This window comes from Gymnoscopelus braueri (genome assembly GCF_963280865.1).
Source record: "Gymnoscopelus braueri genome assembly, chromosome: 8".
NCBI classification, from domain to species: Eukaryota; Metazoa; Chordata; class Actinopteri; order Myctophiformes; family Myctophidae; genus Gymnoscopelus; species Gymnoscopelus braueri.
Window position 1 is genome coordinate 14,541,469 of NC_137609.1, and position 19,531 is coordinate 14,560,999.

A 19,531-nucleotide genomic window follows, 5' to 3' on the forward strand; every position below is an offset into this window, starting at 1 on the left:
GAAAATATGAAGCCGTCATATATTTTGCCAAATATTGTACCATACAGTACACAAATGCCACATGCTGCACAGATTATTCCATTATTACTCCAATATGTTCTAAATTGGTATTAGCTCTAACTGACCCTTCTAAACGAAATGTTACGTATTCATGTTTTTGACCTCCTCTTTATGCCTTTCCATTATTTGCCTCGTTTTACACGTCTTTACCTTTCTGCCTTAATTTGATTTGGCTGATTTTGGCTCCTCTTTATTTATTCATTATGTATTACTATTTTGGTTCTATTCCTTAATAAGCACACTGTAACAAATGCCATGCAGACACATATTAATGCATTGTTGTTCATTCTGGGAGTCTACTAGCACGTGCCAGGCAGAGTGTGTTTCTAATCCTGTAAGAGGCCACATGAGAGGAGAGAGAAGTGAGGGCAGATGAGGAGAGGGCCATGTTGAATGGAAGCATTTACAGGGCCCTGTTTATTCCGTTGTCCTCTGCCTTCATGTCTTATCCATTACACTGTAGTCATTCAGCCGATGCCCTTCGCAACTCAGCAGCGGTGTAAAGTAACTAAGTGCATTTACTCAAGTACTGTACTGCACTACAATTTTGTGGTATTTTTTTTACTTTACTGGAGTATTTCCAATTTTCAGTACTTTTACTTCTACTCCACTACATCTCAGAGGCAAATATTGTGCTTTTTACTCCACTACAATTATTTGAAAACTTTAGTTACTATAGTTACTTTGTGGGTTTTGTTTAATTACAACACATACATTAAACAGCTCAGCCCTATCTATATACATTTCGGACATTTGAAAATAGCCGATCGACAAGCGTCACGATGCGTCGCATTGTGAGCTTGTAGATCTGCTATTTTCAAAGTCATTTTATAAATGTTATACATTGGGAAACTTGTGAAACGGGACATTCTGCGTAACGAGTACTTTTACTTTTGATACTTTAAAGGTAGGGCAAGTGATATTTTTTGGTTAAAACAAAAAGTATTTTGTTAAAAGGTTAAAGCACTATATTCTGATAGCAATCATTGCTATAGAGTGTTTGTTCAGTAACAGGAGTCTCCCCGTCTCTCCAGCTCTTTAATAAACAGAAAATACATTTTCCGGTAGGTGTCAAAATCTCAGCCAATCAGGAGAAAGTACCCATTTTTAAGCTTCATTTTTATAGTGTTCCAGTTCCAATTTTGCCTGCTCATTTCTTAGTTATCACTTCCAATTTCACTTGTTTAATCTATATCCTGATTGAGTTCTCTATCCTGATTGGATAAAATTGGAAATGAAACTGAAACTGAAACGAAAATGCATTTTCTGTTTTATAAAGAGCTGGAGAGACAAGGAGACTCCTTTTACTGATCAAACACTCTATAGCAATGAGTACTATCAGAATATAGAGCTATTTAACACTTATTTTAACCAAAGAAAATCACTTACCCTACCTTTAAGTATATTTTGATACCAATACTTTTGTACTTTTACTCAAGTAAATTTTGAATTCCGAACTTCTACTTGTAACAGTGTATTTCTACATTGCAGTATTGGTACTTTTTTTTACCAGAGTAAAATATTTGAGTACTTTTTCCACCACTGATTACACTGTAGTCATTCAGCCGATGCCCTTCGCTACCCAGAGAGACTTAACATTGAGTGAGCAAGCTCGTATAGCTGCCCTTACTGTCTTGCTCAAGGTCACTTTTATATTTCCCCACTTTTTGTTTTGAAGAGTAAAATAATCATCAGGAGCATTTATTTATCCCGTTTAATTACGTTGCCCTCTTCCTGTCTGTGTGCGTCTTCCGATTTCTGACACATGCCAGACGCTCCATGCTGTTTGCCCCACTGAGAGACCGCAGGGGTTGCCTGCAGATGGGAGCCCAGCGGAGAGGCCAGATGAGGGAAAGGGTGAAAGAAGGATAACATACTGTTGAGAGTGGGTGGCAAGGAGAAGAACAGATTAAAGGGCTGGGGACAGCGTTAGAGGTTGGGAGAGAGAGAGAGAGAGAGAGAGAAGAAACACAGCGTCACTGTCGTAGCCTGGGACCAGACGAATCTGCGAGTGAAAAAAAAAATTGCACTCTGCGATTTGGGTCTGGCACCGCTCCATAGAGAATCCATTTCCTGCTCCAGAAGACGTGGGTGACCAATCAGGGCCCGGGATTCAAATATGGGAGACTGTAGTTGGTAGTTGGTTGTAGGTCTAACCAATTGCATCGAGGGCCATTGTTTTGATCCCGCCCCTTGGGGAAAAAAAACGTCCTCATGGAAGCACCAGACTCATATCTATGCAGTGATATAGTCTGGCTACACGAGGCTATCACTGTCGGGTGTCCAAAACTCTTAGTTCTCAGGAAAAAGAGAACCTGTGAACCTATGTAGTTATGATTTAGTCACAAGCTCTTGTCAATACATTACATTGGTTCAATGTTTATAAAACCTACAGACAAACTTAATATACCACTCATTTTCAACATTGAACTATGTCTTTAATACACCTTAGAGCTGTTGTGTGAAAAGTCCCCCCCCCCCCCTTCTATGTCGCAGGGTGTACTTTTGGCTCCGCCCCCTCAGCCAAAAGTACACCCTGCGTATGTCACTGATCACATGACCTCAATCAATTCTCCAGTTCTAGGCAAAATAGAAGGGTGGGGGACTTTTTTCTTATTTCCACAACATTTCTAAGGTGTATTAAAGACATAGTTCAATGTTGAAAATGAGTGGTATGCCCCTTTAACCACTTAAACCTTTTCCAAAAACAGATACAAGCTCACAACGCCTAAGCTTTTTTTTCTACTTTGTGCCATTGTTGCAGAAAGAAGTAAGGCATTAATTTATGAGGGGAAAAATATTGAGATACAAGGTTTCTGCCTATCAGTGACGATGGGTGAATGTCCACATATATCGTCCGTTTAACTTATCTTCACTCTTAGGTCAGGCTCTGCGACCAGAGGACAGAAATAGACCTAAGGACCCAGGACAGCCTCTCCTTTTGCCATGACAGATGAATTCAGACGCATACGGTACAGATTTGAAATCAGAAGAGGGGGAAACTCATCATTGCAAAGCATTTATCTCTGCAGGGTTTTGAAGTGAGTGTGCGTTTGTAGCTGACAGTTACTTAGATTCTGCAAAGTGTCACACTCCATGGAGTCGAATTTCAATTTCCAAAGGGGAGTTTAAAGTCATTCAGTGACAGTTCTCAGTAGAGCTCTGCATTCATACAGCTGTGTAGATATTTATCACTCACAGTCACTGCCGTGACTGCCTCCAATGCTTGGCAAATAAATAATCATCCCACGTTCTGGTTACCTGTGGTCGGTCCAGAGATTGTGATTTTTGTGTACTGACGGTAGGTTAGCTGCTGTCTAATAGTCTGCCGTGTCTGTTCCTGCAGCACAGAAACAAAGGGAAGGGAATACGCTGTAGGTCAGTATCTTCCCTATAGAGGTGATACGGCAGCTGACCAATCAGCACCACAGACTCAGAGATTACACCAGAGATGTCATTAAGATTCACTATTCCAAAATGATACCATAGTGGCTGCTGTCTTACCCGAGTCCTATTCTGAAGCGCTATAATTGGAACCTATGTTCAAAGAGGCTCACGTCATTAAATAATTAAAATAATTAGTATAAGATGGGGCCTGTAGCCCAAGAATGAACTAATTTAGTTTTTGATTACCTATAGCGCTAAGATAATACATCTGATTAATATAATGATGTGGGATACAGCGCAATCAGTCATGTTCCTGACAATCCTGATGTTCTCTGTACTGGGCTGGATCCGCAATCCCCTCTGACGTTACAGTAGTGGCAGCAAGACACACGCACGTACACACACACACACACGCACACACACCACACACAGCACACACACACACACACACACACACACACACACAGTACTGCTACAAACACGACCAACAGCAACAACAACAACAGCAGCACAAAAACAAATCACAGCATGACAAGAGATTTTTGAAAATGCAAAAGAAAGACATTTTTTACTCAGAAAATTGTCATAGTGGTAATAAGCATCTACAAAGTATGCAGATCCTATTCAGAAAATTGTGCTCAGAAGAGTAAATGGCTATGCGCTACAGGACAAACATACTGTAAGGGAACATGAGCAGTTTGTCTGAATAAGCTTTCATTCATGTTCAATTCATAAGCTGAATAAGCTTTCATTCAGACAACGTATACATTTAACATTTCATAATTGATGAGTGATACAAGGCCAGGACATTGTAAATCACATCTGCAATGCTTATGCTTAATGCATTTTCCACACAAATACATACATTCAGGAAAGGGTCATTAGCGGAAATGACAAAATTTACATTATGAAGTAGCCCACAAACAGCATCTGAAAAATGGCAAGTTCTCCAATAAGAGTCTTTGATCTGTTTCCCAAGAGTTTATTTCTTTAACCACACAAGGATTGGAGAACTCGAACCTTTCCCCCCGAGGACTACGCCACAGTCTCTTTCTTTGCAATAGGTTTGGGTTGACAGAAGACACACACTGCTGCTGCCCTGGTGCCAGGTCGCGACCTCTTCCTTGTGGTTTTGTGACACTGCAGGGAGATACCCAAGTCCTCCATGATGGTACTAAAAGACACACACTACCAAAGAGAATAACAATGAGGGCATGCTTGCTTAGCCACTACTAATGCAACAGTCCACTGAGTCTCTATGGGCTGTGCACTGGCCTTGAACCTCAAGGCCACAAATCCATGCAAGAGTATTACAGTCCAGTAATATATGTATTGCTTGTTGATGCATATTGTACTGCTGTTGTTAGCACAGTCTTGTGGAACATATTACACCAACATGTGGTTGAGTGACAAATAAACACCTCTTGATTCTTGACTGGTGCCATGAATGTTGAGCCATAGCGACACTTTGGCCTGGGTGAGTTTTATAAGGATTAAATCCCTTTCAATGTGGGATTATAAAAACGCAGGAGCTATTATGCTCCAGACCTACAGAAAGGTCAGTTAACGTATTTCTGCTATAAAACTTAACAGTGGCTCAGAAGAGCTCTTCTGCTGCTTGATGCCAGGGGACGTCCGTTTACTGGTCTTGGCAGATGCCATGAATGCAAATAAGGTGTTGAAAATTAAATCATGTTTATGTAAAATGGTTGTGTACCGTGTCTCATGCTTTGAAATCCAATTACAAGGACAGAAGACAATGGACAATCTGCAGCCCAATGTCCTAATGCCAAATATGATGAAGTCATATTGTATTACTTAAGATATTAGGCCTACTTAATTACTCAAAATGATCAAAGATAGGCACATCTAAAATGAGATGCCTGAGGTTTGTTTGATTTACCACAATTTACAATTACAATTTTACAATTTACAATCAACAATCTAGGCATTTAACAGACGCTCTTAAACCAGAGCGACTTACAGTAAGCAAGGTATTCACATCACCATGTTTGTGTAATATTACCTGTCTGGAGGGAATTACACAAAGTGAAAAAAGAGACATATATAACACATAAAGATGATCCCAATTGCAAAATTGTTTAAAATCTTATTACAAATTGTGTATTTAAATGGATAAAACTAGGTTGATCCAAAGAGAAGAGGCATTACTTTGGCATTAGACCAATAGAAATGCACATTATTATTCATATGCACAAATTGTAGTTGGCATCCAATAAATCCTTCATTGATCAGGGTCCCACAGGGGTCTGTACTTGGCCCCCTCCTTTTTTCCCTCTATACCAAGTGGGAAATAGGGTAGAAGGGGCAGGCAGATCAACTACAACAACACCCACAGTTGTTAGTTATATTGTATTAACATACTCTAGCATACAGATTAGTCAAAATGTTTTAGTTTTGTTCACTAAAAAGGTTATGGATTGCAGCTTTAACTATACTAAGACACAAAACAATGGCCTGTTGGCTCATTGGTGGACTGGAGAGAAACTAGAGTTTTGTGTTACATGCTAATAGTGTACCACTATGAAATAATGATTCTGCAATACTAATGCAAGATAGGTGCAGAGTAAAAGCATGAAGGGGGGCTTTCACAATGGCTACCACTTAAGATGGGTTTCATTGCCTGATGACAAGTTCAAGCCCCGGGGCGGCCACTGAAGACCCTGAGAGTCTGTTATGTATCTCTCACTGATCCCATCCATCATGTTGTCTGTTAACGTTGCCTTTGCCCAGTGGTGCCAAAAAAGGGTGAAAGATTATCGAGATTCCAAGGCCCTTGTGTTGACAGAGGGAAAGAAGATTATGATGGTTTTGTGGCGTTTCAGAAATATTGAGTGTCCAATGTGATAAATTGCCATTAATACCGGAATTCCAGCAACTCAAGTTAAAAAAAAATCGAAAATAAAATTAGACAAAACTTTTATCAATACATTTTTTTAAATGAATTAATCTGGATAGCTTTTTTCTCGCTATTCGACAAAGTGTATAGGGCTCAAGTGGTTAAGTCCTCTTTGCCAGGCATCAAGTAAAGTGCACCACACCATGGAAATGAAGTGAATGGATGAAAGAGTTGTCTGTTATGAAGCATAGACGACGGTTTTCAAGCTAGAGTGAGCTTCAAACGTTCAATTTATGGATTCATAAACTGAGAGAGGTCCCAGTTCACAATGAGCACTATTAAAGAAAAAAGTTTGAACCATGAGAAGAAGTACATGAAAAGTACATAATATCAAATCAATGCTGACTTTGTAATTAAATTTGAGCGTTGAGTGTAAAATAGGCTTTCAAAGAAGGTCTGAAGACTGCCAATCTGGTGTAGCAGATTACTAGAAAAGTCATCAGCAAAGTGATTGAATACAGCCACATGATAATGGGATGTTTTGCAGGGGGAGCAGCTCAGGTATGATGGTCAGATCATTACAGGATACAGATTAAAAAGGAGGTTACACACTTTCAACCTGGCAGATCTACAAGCTCACGACCCGTCGGGATGTGGGCTTAGTTATAGATCGGCTGTACAAAGGAAAGTATATAGGGCTGAAGGGGTTAAAGGTGATACGTATTTGGGATAAGCTCAAGGGAAATGCAGATGTATTTTTACTTGCAGTGGTGGAAAAAGAACTCAAATGTTTTACTTAAGTAAAAGTATCAATACTGCAATGTAGAAATACTCTGTTACAAGTAAAAGTCCGGAATTAAAAATGTACTTGAGTAAAAGTACAAAAGTATTGGTATCAAAATGTACTTAAAGTACCAAAAGTAAAAGTACTAAAATGTTTGAAAATAGCAGATGTACTGTACAAGCTCACAACGCTTGTAGATCTGCTATTTTCAAATAGCCTAGGTATAAAATAGGGCTTAAGTGGTTAATGTATGTTTTATAATGTAATCATTTATATCTGAAAAGTAACTAGTAACTAAAGTTTTCAAATAATTGTAGAAGAGTAAAAGTACAATATTTGCCTCTGAGATGTAGAGGAGTAGAAGTAAAAGTACTGTAAACTGGAAATACTCCAGTAAAGTAAAAGTACCTCAAAATTGTACTTAAGAACAGTAATTGAGTAAATGTACTTAGTTACTTTCCACCACTGTATATAGGGCTGAAGGGGTTAAAGGTGATACGTATTTGGGATTAGCTCAAGGGAAATGCGGATGTATTTTTACTTGGAACAGCAGGGGTGAAAGGAAAGAGAAGGGGAGAGAGGAAGGGAGTGAGAGAGAGAGAGAGACACCTGGTTACTGGTGTTGGACTTGTCTTACAAACCTATGTTCTAGCATGTCTGTCTGTGTGTGTTGCCATGGCTACTCTATGTCGTCCCCTAGTAGCCTGCCATTCTCCAGATCAGTGGATAAGGAGGTGCCTGAGGAGGATGTGGAGCCACGACGCCGGAACTGACGGGACTGCACCCCGTAAAAGAAACAAAAGGCCTGGTGCCAGCATGCAGCAAAACACAAACAGGAAGACAACAGAGGGAGAAAAAAAACAAAAAACACAATGCACGTCAAATCAGATATGCAAGCAAAGCCAAGTGCCACGAGCCACACTCAATCTAAACGACACTAACACAAATAACAATCCAGCTAGACAACCACACTTCCAAAACAAAAGTTATTCAACAGCAGGCAATCAGCAACAATGTCAGGTGTGTGCATTCAGGCATGATGCAATGAGCATGACCTACAGTGATTGGTGTCACCTTGTGAATAATCAAATACTAAAGCGTATTTTTGGTAGAAAAAATTATAATAATTTAAATATATATATTTATATGTATATATATAAATATATATATAATGTGGAAAGAAGAAGCATATTTATGAGGAAATGTGTCAGATATCTGTCATATTTAATGTCAACACCGTATTCACAAACTTGCGTCTTACCTTGTGTGTCAAGGTAATCTAAGTATAGTCGGCTACTTCATTAACTTTTTATTGTAACGGTTAATAAAGGATTGAAGGATAACAAAGGATTGAATCTAACCGTTAGATAATAAAATTATTTATTATTCAGGTCCCATTGTGAGTATTCTAAGTAAACACAGCTGAATGCAATTAAACAGCTGATCGGATAAACCAGGCATCTGTTCAAATAAAACCTTCAATAATAGGAAAATACTATCAAACTGCATTGAAGATGTACCTGTAACAATAAGAAAGACGAAAACAAAGAAAGGAAATCTTTTTTTCTTCCACCTGTAAGAAACAAATGTGGGTTTGTTTACGTTGGTTTTGTTCCTGATTGCAAACAAACAGATCCCTCAAAATAAACCTCATCCTGTTCCAAGCTTTTAAAACAACCCCACTTTGTGATACAGAAGCCTTGTCATAGTCACAAACCAAATGAAACCCAACAAAGTTGCAGTGTGCCCTATCTCCACAGCTTCATCACTTCGTCTTCCTCTGCCCTTGGCATTTCATCATAAAAAGAGTGTGTACTATATGCGTATGTGGATGCTTGCGCAATCCAATCACTTATGTCTTCTGGAGTTGCGGGGCAAAACCTGCTACTCAGTAGACCCTCGTTCTCACTCACCTCCTCAATGTCTGCATTTCTGCGAGCCTTGTAGATGAACTCCCCGATGGCCACGAAGACCGAGAGGACCAAGCCAGCCGCCAGGACGATGAAAATGCCTCCGATGTTCTCAACGCCCAGGGCGTTGGCCTCCTTGTTGTCCTCCTCCGGACAGCCGTTCCCCCTCCACCATTTCTCTTTCATCATGTGCAGCTTTCCCTCCTCCTGCAGCTGAAGGATGGCAATGGTTATCTTGTCCCTGTATGGAGAACCTGAGGAGAGAGGTGGATACAATAGGTGGAAATTAAATAGTGTCATTAAAGCTGCCATTTGGTGCTTGACAAGATCAGTTAACCACATGAACCCGCGCGTCCCTGTTCTGGACATGTCATAATAGGTGAAAATAAGATGTGAACATTCAGTGAATGAAAATAGCTGTTTAGTATTAGACACCTGGGGGACCCAAGTAAATGAAGTGTATAGGGTGTGAGCACCATGATGAAGGCTCATGCTGGAAACACTGCGTAGGTGTCAGCCTAAAGGTTTTTAAAACTTTTGTTACATGAGAACTCTTTTAGTGCCTTGAACTTTTCTTCTCTTTGTTTCTCTATAAGAATTTACTCCGAAGAGCATCTTTGTTGAGTGTTGACTTTTTTTTATTGCCTTTCTCTTCCAGAACATAGTGTAAAATGTACCTAAGTTAACAAATTATCTGATCCTCTCCATAGGCCAGCGAGAATGATGGTGAGAACCTCAAGCTTAATTTATGCTAAAAGAAAAATAGCTGCAAGTTAACGCAAGCTTGTAGATTGGCTATTACCGCTTCCAGGATCAGCATTAGCTGAGACACAAAATGAATGTGAAACTTTTGTAATGAAGCAGTCGATCTGTCTGTTTGGGTATACAGCATGTATCACTCTGTCTGCAAACACTCAATACCATTTCATCATTAAATCATAACACAAGGCCAAAACACAAAATACAGTATGAGATCGCTAAGTCAACATCTGACATGTGGTAGAAGGTCAAGAATTTCAATTATTGATTAACACATTACTGAACTATTCATATTATCATGATACTGAAATGCATTAAAAGCAAAGCATTGCACATCCCTGCATTAAGTTTAATACATAACTTACGATAATGATGGAAGCTGATGTCAAAGTTTGTCATTTTGCAGCTCAACTATGCACACCTCTACTGTATGCTGCCCTTGATTGTATAGTACATGTAGAGGCATTTTTGGCTCAGGTTGTGTTCTCAGCTCTCCTCACCTATGGGGGTCCCCACCCCGTAGCCCTTGGAGTCAATGAGGCCTCCTATCTGTGTGAGGTTACAGTTCCTCTGGCTGATGTACTCTATGCTGGTGGACTCCATCAGCATGGCGTAGTCTGTGGTCAGGACACGTGTTATGCCTTCTCGGTTGTTCTTCACCAGGGCTGTGTTCTTCCTGCTGCTCATGAATGCCCACATCTTCTCATAGGTGGAGATCTTTGATTTCTGATGGAGAGACCCAAAAGAGGCAAAGAAATTTGAGAGAAAGAATCATTTTCTCTCTGGTTACTTGCATGGATCGTAGCTGCTGGGCCACCAGAGCGTTTGGAGAGTGAGTGGTTTGGTGGATGGTGGTAAAGGCTAACGCCATTGGCTATGGTGATACATGGACATGGATAACTTTAGGAAGTCCCACATCTGTAAAGCTTGTCAGACCGTATACTGTAGGTATGACGACAAGGACACGAACAGAGTCTCGCTATCCATCTCAATCCTTTGTACTCAGGCACCCATGAGTCTCTGTCTAGACACTAGTGCACAGTTCTCTCACTCTGCCAATCTCTACTTAGCGCTCTACAACACTGTTCTTTCTCTCTATCAGTTCTCTCTCTCTCTCTCAGTTCTCTCCCTCCCTCCCTCTCTCTCTCCCTCCCTCTCTCTCTCTCTCTCTCTCCCTCTCCCTCTCTCCTTCTCTCCCTCTCTCTCTCTGTCTCTCTGAGCATGCCAACTACGGCCTGGTGCAGTGAAGTGTTTGATAAGGGAACCCAGTAGGTTTGGTAGAAGTGGTGGTAGCTCGGATTCAAGATTTCAATCTGAAGACAACAGTGATGGAAAGCAAACAAACTCAAAATAGCATGTTGCCAAGTCGCTTTTCACTCGGATGAACAGGCTGGGTTGTGAACTACCAAATGTGCCACAGAGAGCACTGTTGACTGTGATTCGGTAGGGAATTAGGGCTGGGAAATAAATGAGAGCTCCATCAGGGGAGTTATTAAGAGTGCTGTATGTCAGAGCAATTGCTGAGATGGTAAGGGTTAGGGTATTCAGTTTAATATTATTTTGTTTGGGTTGAGCTCTTAAGTGCAGTGGTATATATTGTTTTCGAAATGCCTGGTGGGCAAGGAAGACACTTGACCTGAGGTTAGGCCTGGTGTCATAGCTGATGTTTGGGCGAGGTCCCTGTTCTGGCTCTGGTACAAGTGTTTGGTTATTCTGTTTGGCATGGCAGTTGGCCTGTGCTGGTTCTCCATGGCTAAATTCCATGGTCCTATCAATTACAATGATGATTGTGTGTTATGGTTAAAGAAGTGGGAAAAATAGGAAATGTATACATTTTCCATGTAAACACGTTCATTTCCCAGTGGGGGTGGGACATCTAGATCGAACCTAATCTGCCTTACTTTGAAGTGATGTTAAAAAAAAAGTAATGCATGTAAAAACAAGCGCTCCCCCTCCCTCTGCCCATCCAGTCTAGCACTAATCTAGCACTAACTGCCTCAGAGCATTCTGACGGAGCACTCTCTGGTGGGTGTCAACATGCCTATTTGTTGGTTGTTGTGTTTTGACACGCTTCCCGGTTTAGTCACCCTGATGAAGGCTGTGTGCAGCACGCGTAGCTGCACAATGTTTTATTCCTCCATGCAAAGGCTTTTACATTTTTCCACAAGTGTGCGCATGGTCTTCCCTTTTTTGCCATGTACATTTCCCGGTCTGTTGGGAAATGTTTTGCTACATTTACTGTGACATATAATGTATATTGCCCAGTCCTGTAGTGAATATTGAGTCTATTTTGCACTCAGAAAAACTCACACTGCTGTCTAATTACACAAACGGGTAAACAGAGTGCTCATCCCATAGTAGAATGGTCTGAGGTTGAGTCCCTGTTTCAGAGGTATCTCCTGTAAAAGTGTCCTTGACACTGCTCTAGTCCCTGCAGGTTGTGAGTAGTGTAATAGTGAGAGAGCGTGAGCAGCTACTTCTGTAAGTCCCTTTGATTTGAAAGAGGCTTTACAATATGCATAGAAACACCTCCAGGTCTCTTGGAGACAATTTAATTAAAAACACATCCTTAGGGGCCTATATTGGACATCTGGCTAATATGTTGAAACATTTGCCCAAACCAGCACTAAAATGAAATACATTTCTCTCCTTTTATTGCCGGTGTTCCAAGCAACCCTCAAATACAAGGTGTGCTTTTGTGATTTTTCTTTCTTTTGTACAAAAACGCTTTCCTTAAAAAATCACATTACATTTTTTACTTAAATGTTAAATGGCTATGTAATATTTGCTCACAAGATACTACAGTACATCAAAGCAGGACTACCTTGAAGAAGGTCATAGTTGAGCCATCCCTCACTGCACCATATTCAATCCTGGTCTGCTTGGCCAGGTCATCAGCCGAGTCGATGGCAGCGTCCATGCGCTCCACGGTGAGGAAGGCGGCCAGGTTGGCCGTGTAGGAGGAGATGATGATTAGTGTAAAGAACCACCAGATCCCCCCAAGTATACGAGTGGACAGAGCCTTAGGCATTAGATCCGAGCCTGGACACAGAGTGACGGGGACACCATGTTACATCGATACACAGAGTCACAGAGATTGAGAGCAGGAAAACTACAAGGATGAAAGAAATGCAGGAATGGTGACAATAGAGCTCGATGAAAATGTATGGATGGTGCTGCCACAAAGCGATGTTAAACTTGGGTTGTATAGCTACCTGGCCATGATATTTGAAAATAATATAATATCAGTCATCATCTGTCTGTGTTCTGTGATTAAGAAAGCTGAAGTAGTGATTCACTGTGTGAATTCATGACATAAATTCCTTGATATAAATTCTCTAGTGCAACAGAAATCTATAGATCACAATAGTGATGGGCCAACAGGCAAAAAAGCATTAAAAAAGGCATTAGGCAACAAAAAAGTACCAAGAATAGATTTGTATGTAGGCCTACTAGCAGAATCTGCTTTGTTTGCATTTGTTTATGCTAAAAGTGTCATTTTGAGATCCGTTTCACTATATGATGAGAGTAAATGGAATTCGGTTCCTCGATCACGCAGCACAGAAGCAACACATAAATTATATTTTTCAATTATATTTAGACTTAAATCATGCCCAGGTAGACAGCCTGTACAACTCAAGATTGCTTTGAAGTTGCTTTAAAGAATCCAATAGGTTCTTTGGATTCCATATCTATACTTCCCTCTGTGTTTGTCTCTATCTCTGTGTAGTGGTGATTTTGAACTAGGGAGGTCTGTCTGAGTGAGAATGGTGCAGCTAGAATGGTAATGAGCGAAGTATCTCAGTAGTAGAGCAAGAGAGAGAGAGTGCACGCACGCACGTGTGTGTGTGTGTGTGTGTGTGTGTGTGTGTGTGTGTGTGTGTGTGTGTGTGTGTGTGTGTGTGTGTGTGTGTGTGTGTGTGTGTGTGTGTGTGTGTGTGTGTGTGTGTCTGCGTGCTTCTGTGTGTGTTGCTGGGCTGCTGCTGGTTAAAAAAACATGTGCGAGTCAGGCACGCCAGCTCAAATAGGTTCATCTTAATAGCATAGATTCACACTGCTGCACCTCTCTTCTCAATGAGATGTTCCACCCAGACCCTCCCTGGATGATAAATTGCACATCTCTTTTTATATTTATTTTCCTTTCTCTGTACTTCTTTGCGTGACGGTCCAAAACGACGAGAGGGAATGGCAATGCAAAACTCAAACCAAACAAAACAAAACAAAACAAAGGCATATTACATTTGAAAATTCAGACACAAAAGAGGAGACATGGTGAAAAAGGAATACTGATGGCAGAGGAAAACAGTGGAAACAACACATGCCTGATAAGTCAAACGTAAAATTGCAAAACACACAGTGAGAATCCCTTATCTTGTCTTCTCTGGGACAGAGAAAAGTGAGATAAGTTTGAACATGAAAGTATAATGAAAGGATACGTACCACACGTAACTACATTTAGGGTCACTGTGTTTCTGGAACATTTGTACCCACTTGTAAACATTTGCCATTTTGAGGGTAGGAGACAAATGCTTGAAGCTTAATTCATACTTCATCGCACAACAATGTTATGTAATTATCAACTGAAACAAGAAGGAATTTTTGTTGTGTCTCTGCACCAGGTGTTTGTTGATAGACGCAGAGACATGGAGGCAGACATCAAGACCCTGAAGATGACCTGGCCAGCTGGAGATAACAGCCCAAGACAGAGATGCCTGGAGGTCGCTTGTTGACAGCCTATGCCCCACAAGGGGTAGTAGGCGTAAGTAAGTATCGTTTTTTGTTGTGCGGCAAAGCATAAATTAGACTTAACTGTGCTACTTTATTTGTAAAGGTTGGTAGGTTGGTATAGCTGCCATGTATCCAAAGCGGTTACCGTCGGACACGGCATCCACAGAACGCTCAAGGCCACCGCACTCACAAATACACAGGCATCAGAGAGCTAGGTGTGCATGCACATTTCCATACATACACATAGACACAGACATGCACAAGCTTAGACACCCATACACACACACTCAGGCACACAGGCGCGCGCGCACACACACACACACACACACACACACACACACACACACACACACACACACACACACACACACACACACACACACACACACACACACACACACACACACACACACACACACACACACACACACACACACACAGCTCATTCTGTACATAGGCTACCATAAAACCTGTTAGAGCCTAATAGAAAGATAAGAAGTAAGAGGTGATGGGAAAGACGTATAATAAATACAGGGAAGAAAATGTGTGTAGTTCAAGAATGGGCGGCTGGCTGTAGTCAAACCATATGCTGTTGGAGGGGGGGGGGAAGCGGCATGGAAAGCTAACAAACTTCATATTTATCATAATAAAGTAGTGTATTATTATTATTATTGAAGTTTATGGTGTACACATAGATAGGGTGTTTAGTGGAAAATGGGGGCTAAATATTGATGGCATATGGCTCTCTCCAGGTTTTAGGGTATCAGTAATGCCTACTGCTGTGCAGGGAGTTCAATACATGGTCCCCTACAGGAGGGGCCCAGTGGCCTTTGCAGCCTATATACCTTGCCGCATGAGAGCTCCAACGCCAAACCAGAAACTATTGAGTAAAGTGAAATTGTTCTGCACGAGAGTTGAAGCCGGGTTGCACGGGTGTGGGTTATACCACTCGTATGGAGTGAACCTGAAGGAAGACAAAAAGAATGACAGAAGAAAAGAAGAGAGAGAGGAAGGGAGAGACAGACAGAGAGAAGGGAAGACTGGGGTGAGTACCATGCCTGGATGAATGAAAATGACAATACATGGTACACTGCTTTGCTAATCTTCAGAAAGGGGACTTAATGCTTACATACTTCTTGGAGAGAGAGAGAGAGATTATGGTTGGGCAGGAACCTTCCACGAGGTGGATTTAGCCATGTTTCAACCATTTCAAATTAAGCGAGTCCTGAGCCCCCGCGGAGCCCTGTTCTATGTATGTCTACACGCTATTTCCCCTGAAGCTTCCTCGGGTCCTGACCGCAACCCACTCCTTACACAGCGCAGGGTCAGGCCACTGGGCCTGACAGAGATATGCACCCCTTTCTAGTTACATCATTATGTCCTATTATAAACCTTGTCAGATTCAGTTGAAAAGATTGGCTAATCTGCACAGAATCTAAGCACATCTGCCACAGCCTGTGTGTGTGTGTGTGTGTGTGTGTGTGTGTGTGTGTGTGTGTGTGTGTGTGTGTGTGTGTGTGTGTGTGCGTGCGTGCGTGCGTGCGTGCGTGCGAGCGTGCGAGAGTGTGACAGGGTACCATAATTTTTCTCAATAAAGTCTCGACAAATTAGGTTATTACTTTGTGATATTTGTCGATGTAATAAGCTAATATGACCATAACATGATTTATGTGTATAATTTATTATTACTTCTCAGTTGATCCTAAGATACTTTGTCATGTAGGCCTACATTGAACAGCAAATGTACATGTGTTTGCTTTGAGTTGTTGCATATGCATAATGCATGCTGATTAACCACCATCAACATGCCCTGCCCTGTGGTTACACTGCAAATATCCTTACAGATAATATTCATTCACTTACCAAAAAAACCCCACAAAAACACAAGTTGGAAGACCTCTATTCATTATTTCTACTTATTCATTGAAATATGCAAATTATCTCATTATATATGCATGATTTAAATCAATTGAGAAAAGTTTGGTACACCCGATTATCAAATTGTTACAGCTTTTGTTACTGGCCGTTCATCCGGCAAAGAAAAGCAAACATTCGCCCATCCTCGTCAACAAAATGTAGTATTTTGCAAACAACACGCAAGCCCTCACCGGCTTGGCTTAGTTTAATTTGTTTATCTCTGTAACATACAAACCAGACAGTCTTATACAACTGCTTAAGACAAATTTACGCTTAACTGCTGTCAGTTTGTTATCACAGTGTCAAAGGAAACAGTTCAAAAAAAATCCCTGGAACCTGCAGCTTAATTTGCATTTTAATATCTCAGTAGATTTGCCCCACCAGCTGGCGGGGATTTGGCCCCTACCTGAGGAACCAAATACATTACTATCACCACAGTCAAAGCCATTCTAACTGGCACCGTAAACTGTGATTTTCTTTTGTTCCCATATGATTATAATCGGGATGCATCAGAATGCAAAACAGGGAGGGAAACGGTTCTGCAATTCTCTGCCTGTCAGTGTTCAGGTACCTGCCAGTTGTTCTCTACTTAGTCAGAAATTCACGTCAGATAATTCACATTCACATGCTGCATTTGACTCAGCCACATAGATTTATTTTGTTTTGTAATTCTCTATCATATGGAAGCCCTGTTCCAACACTGAATACAAATTCAAAGGCCTGATTTTTTTTTTTCTCACAAAAAAGAAGACCCCCCCCACACACACACACACTGAAGTCAGAAGATATTTTTTTTTAGGTATAATGACATATTTGCTATAAGAAAATGTAAATACAACTCAGAATTGTGAGACATGTCATCAGAATTGCCTCAGTGGCGGAATTGGGCTTCCACACTATTGTCCTGGTGACAAAGCTGACCAGCAGCAGCACAATTTCATATCCCATAACCCTCGACTGCCATCCTTCACATCATACACACAGTCTTTCATCTGTACAGAAAAGACCCTGCGTGCCCCCCCACCATTAATCCATCCTATATCCTCTTACCTGGCAATGACAAATAGTACACAGCTGACCCCAGTGCAGGCCAGAAGCACATACATCCAGATGTCAGGAGACAGGGGATTAAGGAAGGAGAAGACGCCCGGATTAGTGCCGTTGGGTTTACGGTACAAGATGCTGATGCCGAGGGTCATAAAGGGCTTGGAGAAGTCAATCACTTTCTCCCTGACGTAGGTGATGGTCAAAGGAGCCACGGCGAGATCTGCTATCTGGAGGAAGAGAGGGAGGGGAGGTAAGAATCATGTAAGAATCACCATCCCGAGTTTGGTTATTTTCTGTGGCATTGGGTGTATGCTTTGTTGTGGGCTGTCAGTGCAGAGCTGTGGGGTGCAGCGCAACTTTAGGCAATCATGCTGCTGCTGCTGAGCCTTTAAGAGGTGCCAACACTTTTTGTCTTTTCATGTCTTACAGCGAGACCGGGCACTGTTGGAATGCTCCCTGACAAATTGGCCATGAAGGACTGTTTTGGGATTATCTGCCCTAGTTTAATTTGGTTTCTGTCATCCAATCTACACAAATGAACCTTTTATTAGAATTCAGTCCCAGGTCTATGACCTATAGACTCTCAGTCAACCTATTCGTCTGTTATCTTTTGAATTACTCGATAATGAAAAGCTAGCCAAAGATGGCCAGACATTCTAAGACACTGCAGTAAATACACATTATTCTCCTTGGTGCTGCCAACTGCAGTATATACTGTAGAATCAACATTACTCGTACAACAGGAGAATCACCCCACACAAATAAAGAATATCTGAGACAGCTTTTTCTATTTCACCAAAAGTTATGTGTCTAGTTTCATGTCTAGAGCAGAAATACTTACAGTATGCCGACTTGCTGCTGTTAGAACAAGATATAAACTAAGCAAATCTTTACCACATTACCCAATGTTCCAAATTGCCTGAGTTTATCCTAATGAGAGATGGGATGCTTATTTCTTTACACCCAGATGTTATGAGGTAGTATTGTGAACTGCCCACCGCCCAATACACCAGTCATTTCAGAACATCTGTAGCTTTCAGAGAGAAATAGAGAAAAGGCTCTTCATTGATTTTCCACTCAGGTAAGGTGCTGGGGACTCAGGCAATTGCTACCTTTCTATTCTATCAGGTAAGTAATTATATTCACCCAGTGTCCAAGATCTAAAATAGTTCCTGATAGCTGCCGTTAATAATAACCAAACTGCACTGCTGTGTGTGTGTGTGTGGGGGGACGGGACTGAAAAACATTGCTATGCGTTAGTAACTTATCCTGGTTCAACTCACATGGTCGATGAGCTCCCGTACCATTCCGTTCCACTCTCCCTTGTCATTCTGCGCTCCATATTTCCCATCAGACACCAGTTTGACCTCGTATGTGAAGCCCAAGATGTTGGAGAGCTCTTTCAGCAGGTCGAGAGCATAGCCCTCAAAGCGGTCATTACCCACCAGCTCCTTGTCTGACTTCCTTAGCATCACATACGGGTTTTCCTGTATAGCAAAAAAAAGGACAAAACAATTAAAAATAAGAAAAAACAAAGCAAGAAAACAAACTAAGATTGTATTGTATTTGGTACATTCATTTGCTATGTATCTTATAAAGCATCTTATTTTCCTCTGTCTCTCCTTTTCACACAATTACCTACCCTCATTTCGATGCAGAGGAGCTGCAAAGAATTCCCCCAGTAACTTTTTAAAGCCCTGTTATCTTCATTGGGTGGCACACTGAAAATAGCAGATCTAAAAGCACACATTTCGTCCAAGTTTGTTGTGATTAAGGCATTTAAAAGCATAGATTTGAAAACTTTAACCAAAAATGGTCCCCAGAGAAAGGATTGATTTAGAAACCAAATTCAAATGTTCCGCAAAATGATGTTTATCCAACATTGACTCAATTATTCAGGTGAGTCCAAGTTTTAAAACAAAGCCAATTACCGGGAAATGGTCTATAGACTACAAAGCTGTGAATAGGCAACGATGCCGGTATGGTACTTTTGGCAATAAATGCCAATTTGTGTAATGTGTAAATCACCAAATAATATAATTCTCTTCTTCCACTCGCATAATTTCTTTCTTCTGATTC

General features: G+C 41.1%; 1 protein-coding gene across 1 annotated transcript in view; it reads right to left on the reverse strand.

Moving 5' to 3' along the window:
* Nucleotides 1-7,748: 7,748 nt before the first annotated feature.
* grik1a (glutamate receptor, ionotropic, kainate 1a) overlaps nt 7,749-19,531 on the reverse strand; it is a gene marked incomplete at its 5' end in the record, with an annotated part of 38,278 nt that continues 26,495 nt past the window's right edge. The window contains 7 exons of the mRNA XM_080435359.1: nt 7,749-7,896; nt 9,005-9,255; nt 10,261-10,486; nt 12,585-12,802; nt 15,334-15,452; nt 17,456-17,679; nt 18,736-18,939. Of these exons, the coding sequence (XP_080291485.1) occupies nt 7,771-7,896; nt 9,005-9,255; nt 10,261-10,486; nt 12,585-12,802; nt 15,334-15,452; nt 17,456-17,679; nt 18,736-18,939 (1,368 nt within the window). The 3' untranslated portion in view covers nt 7,749-7,770. The remainder of the gene's footprint in view (nt 7,897-9,004; nt 9,256-10,260; nt 10,487-12,584; nt 12,803-15,333; nt 15,453-17,455; nt 17,680-18,735; nt 18,940-19,531) is intronic.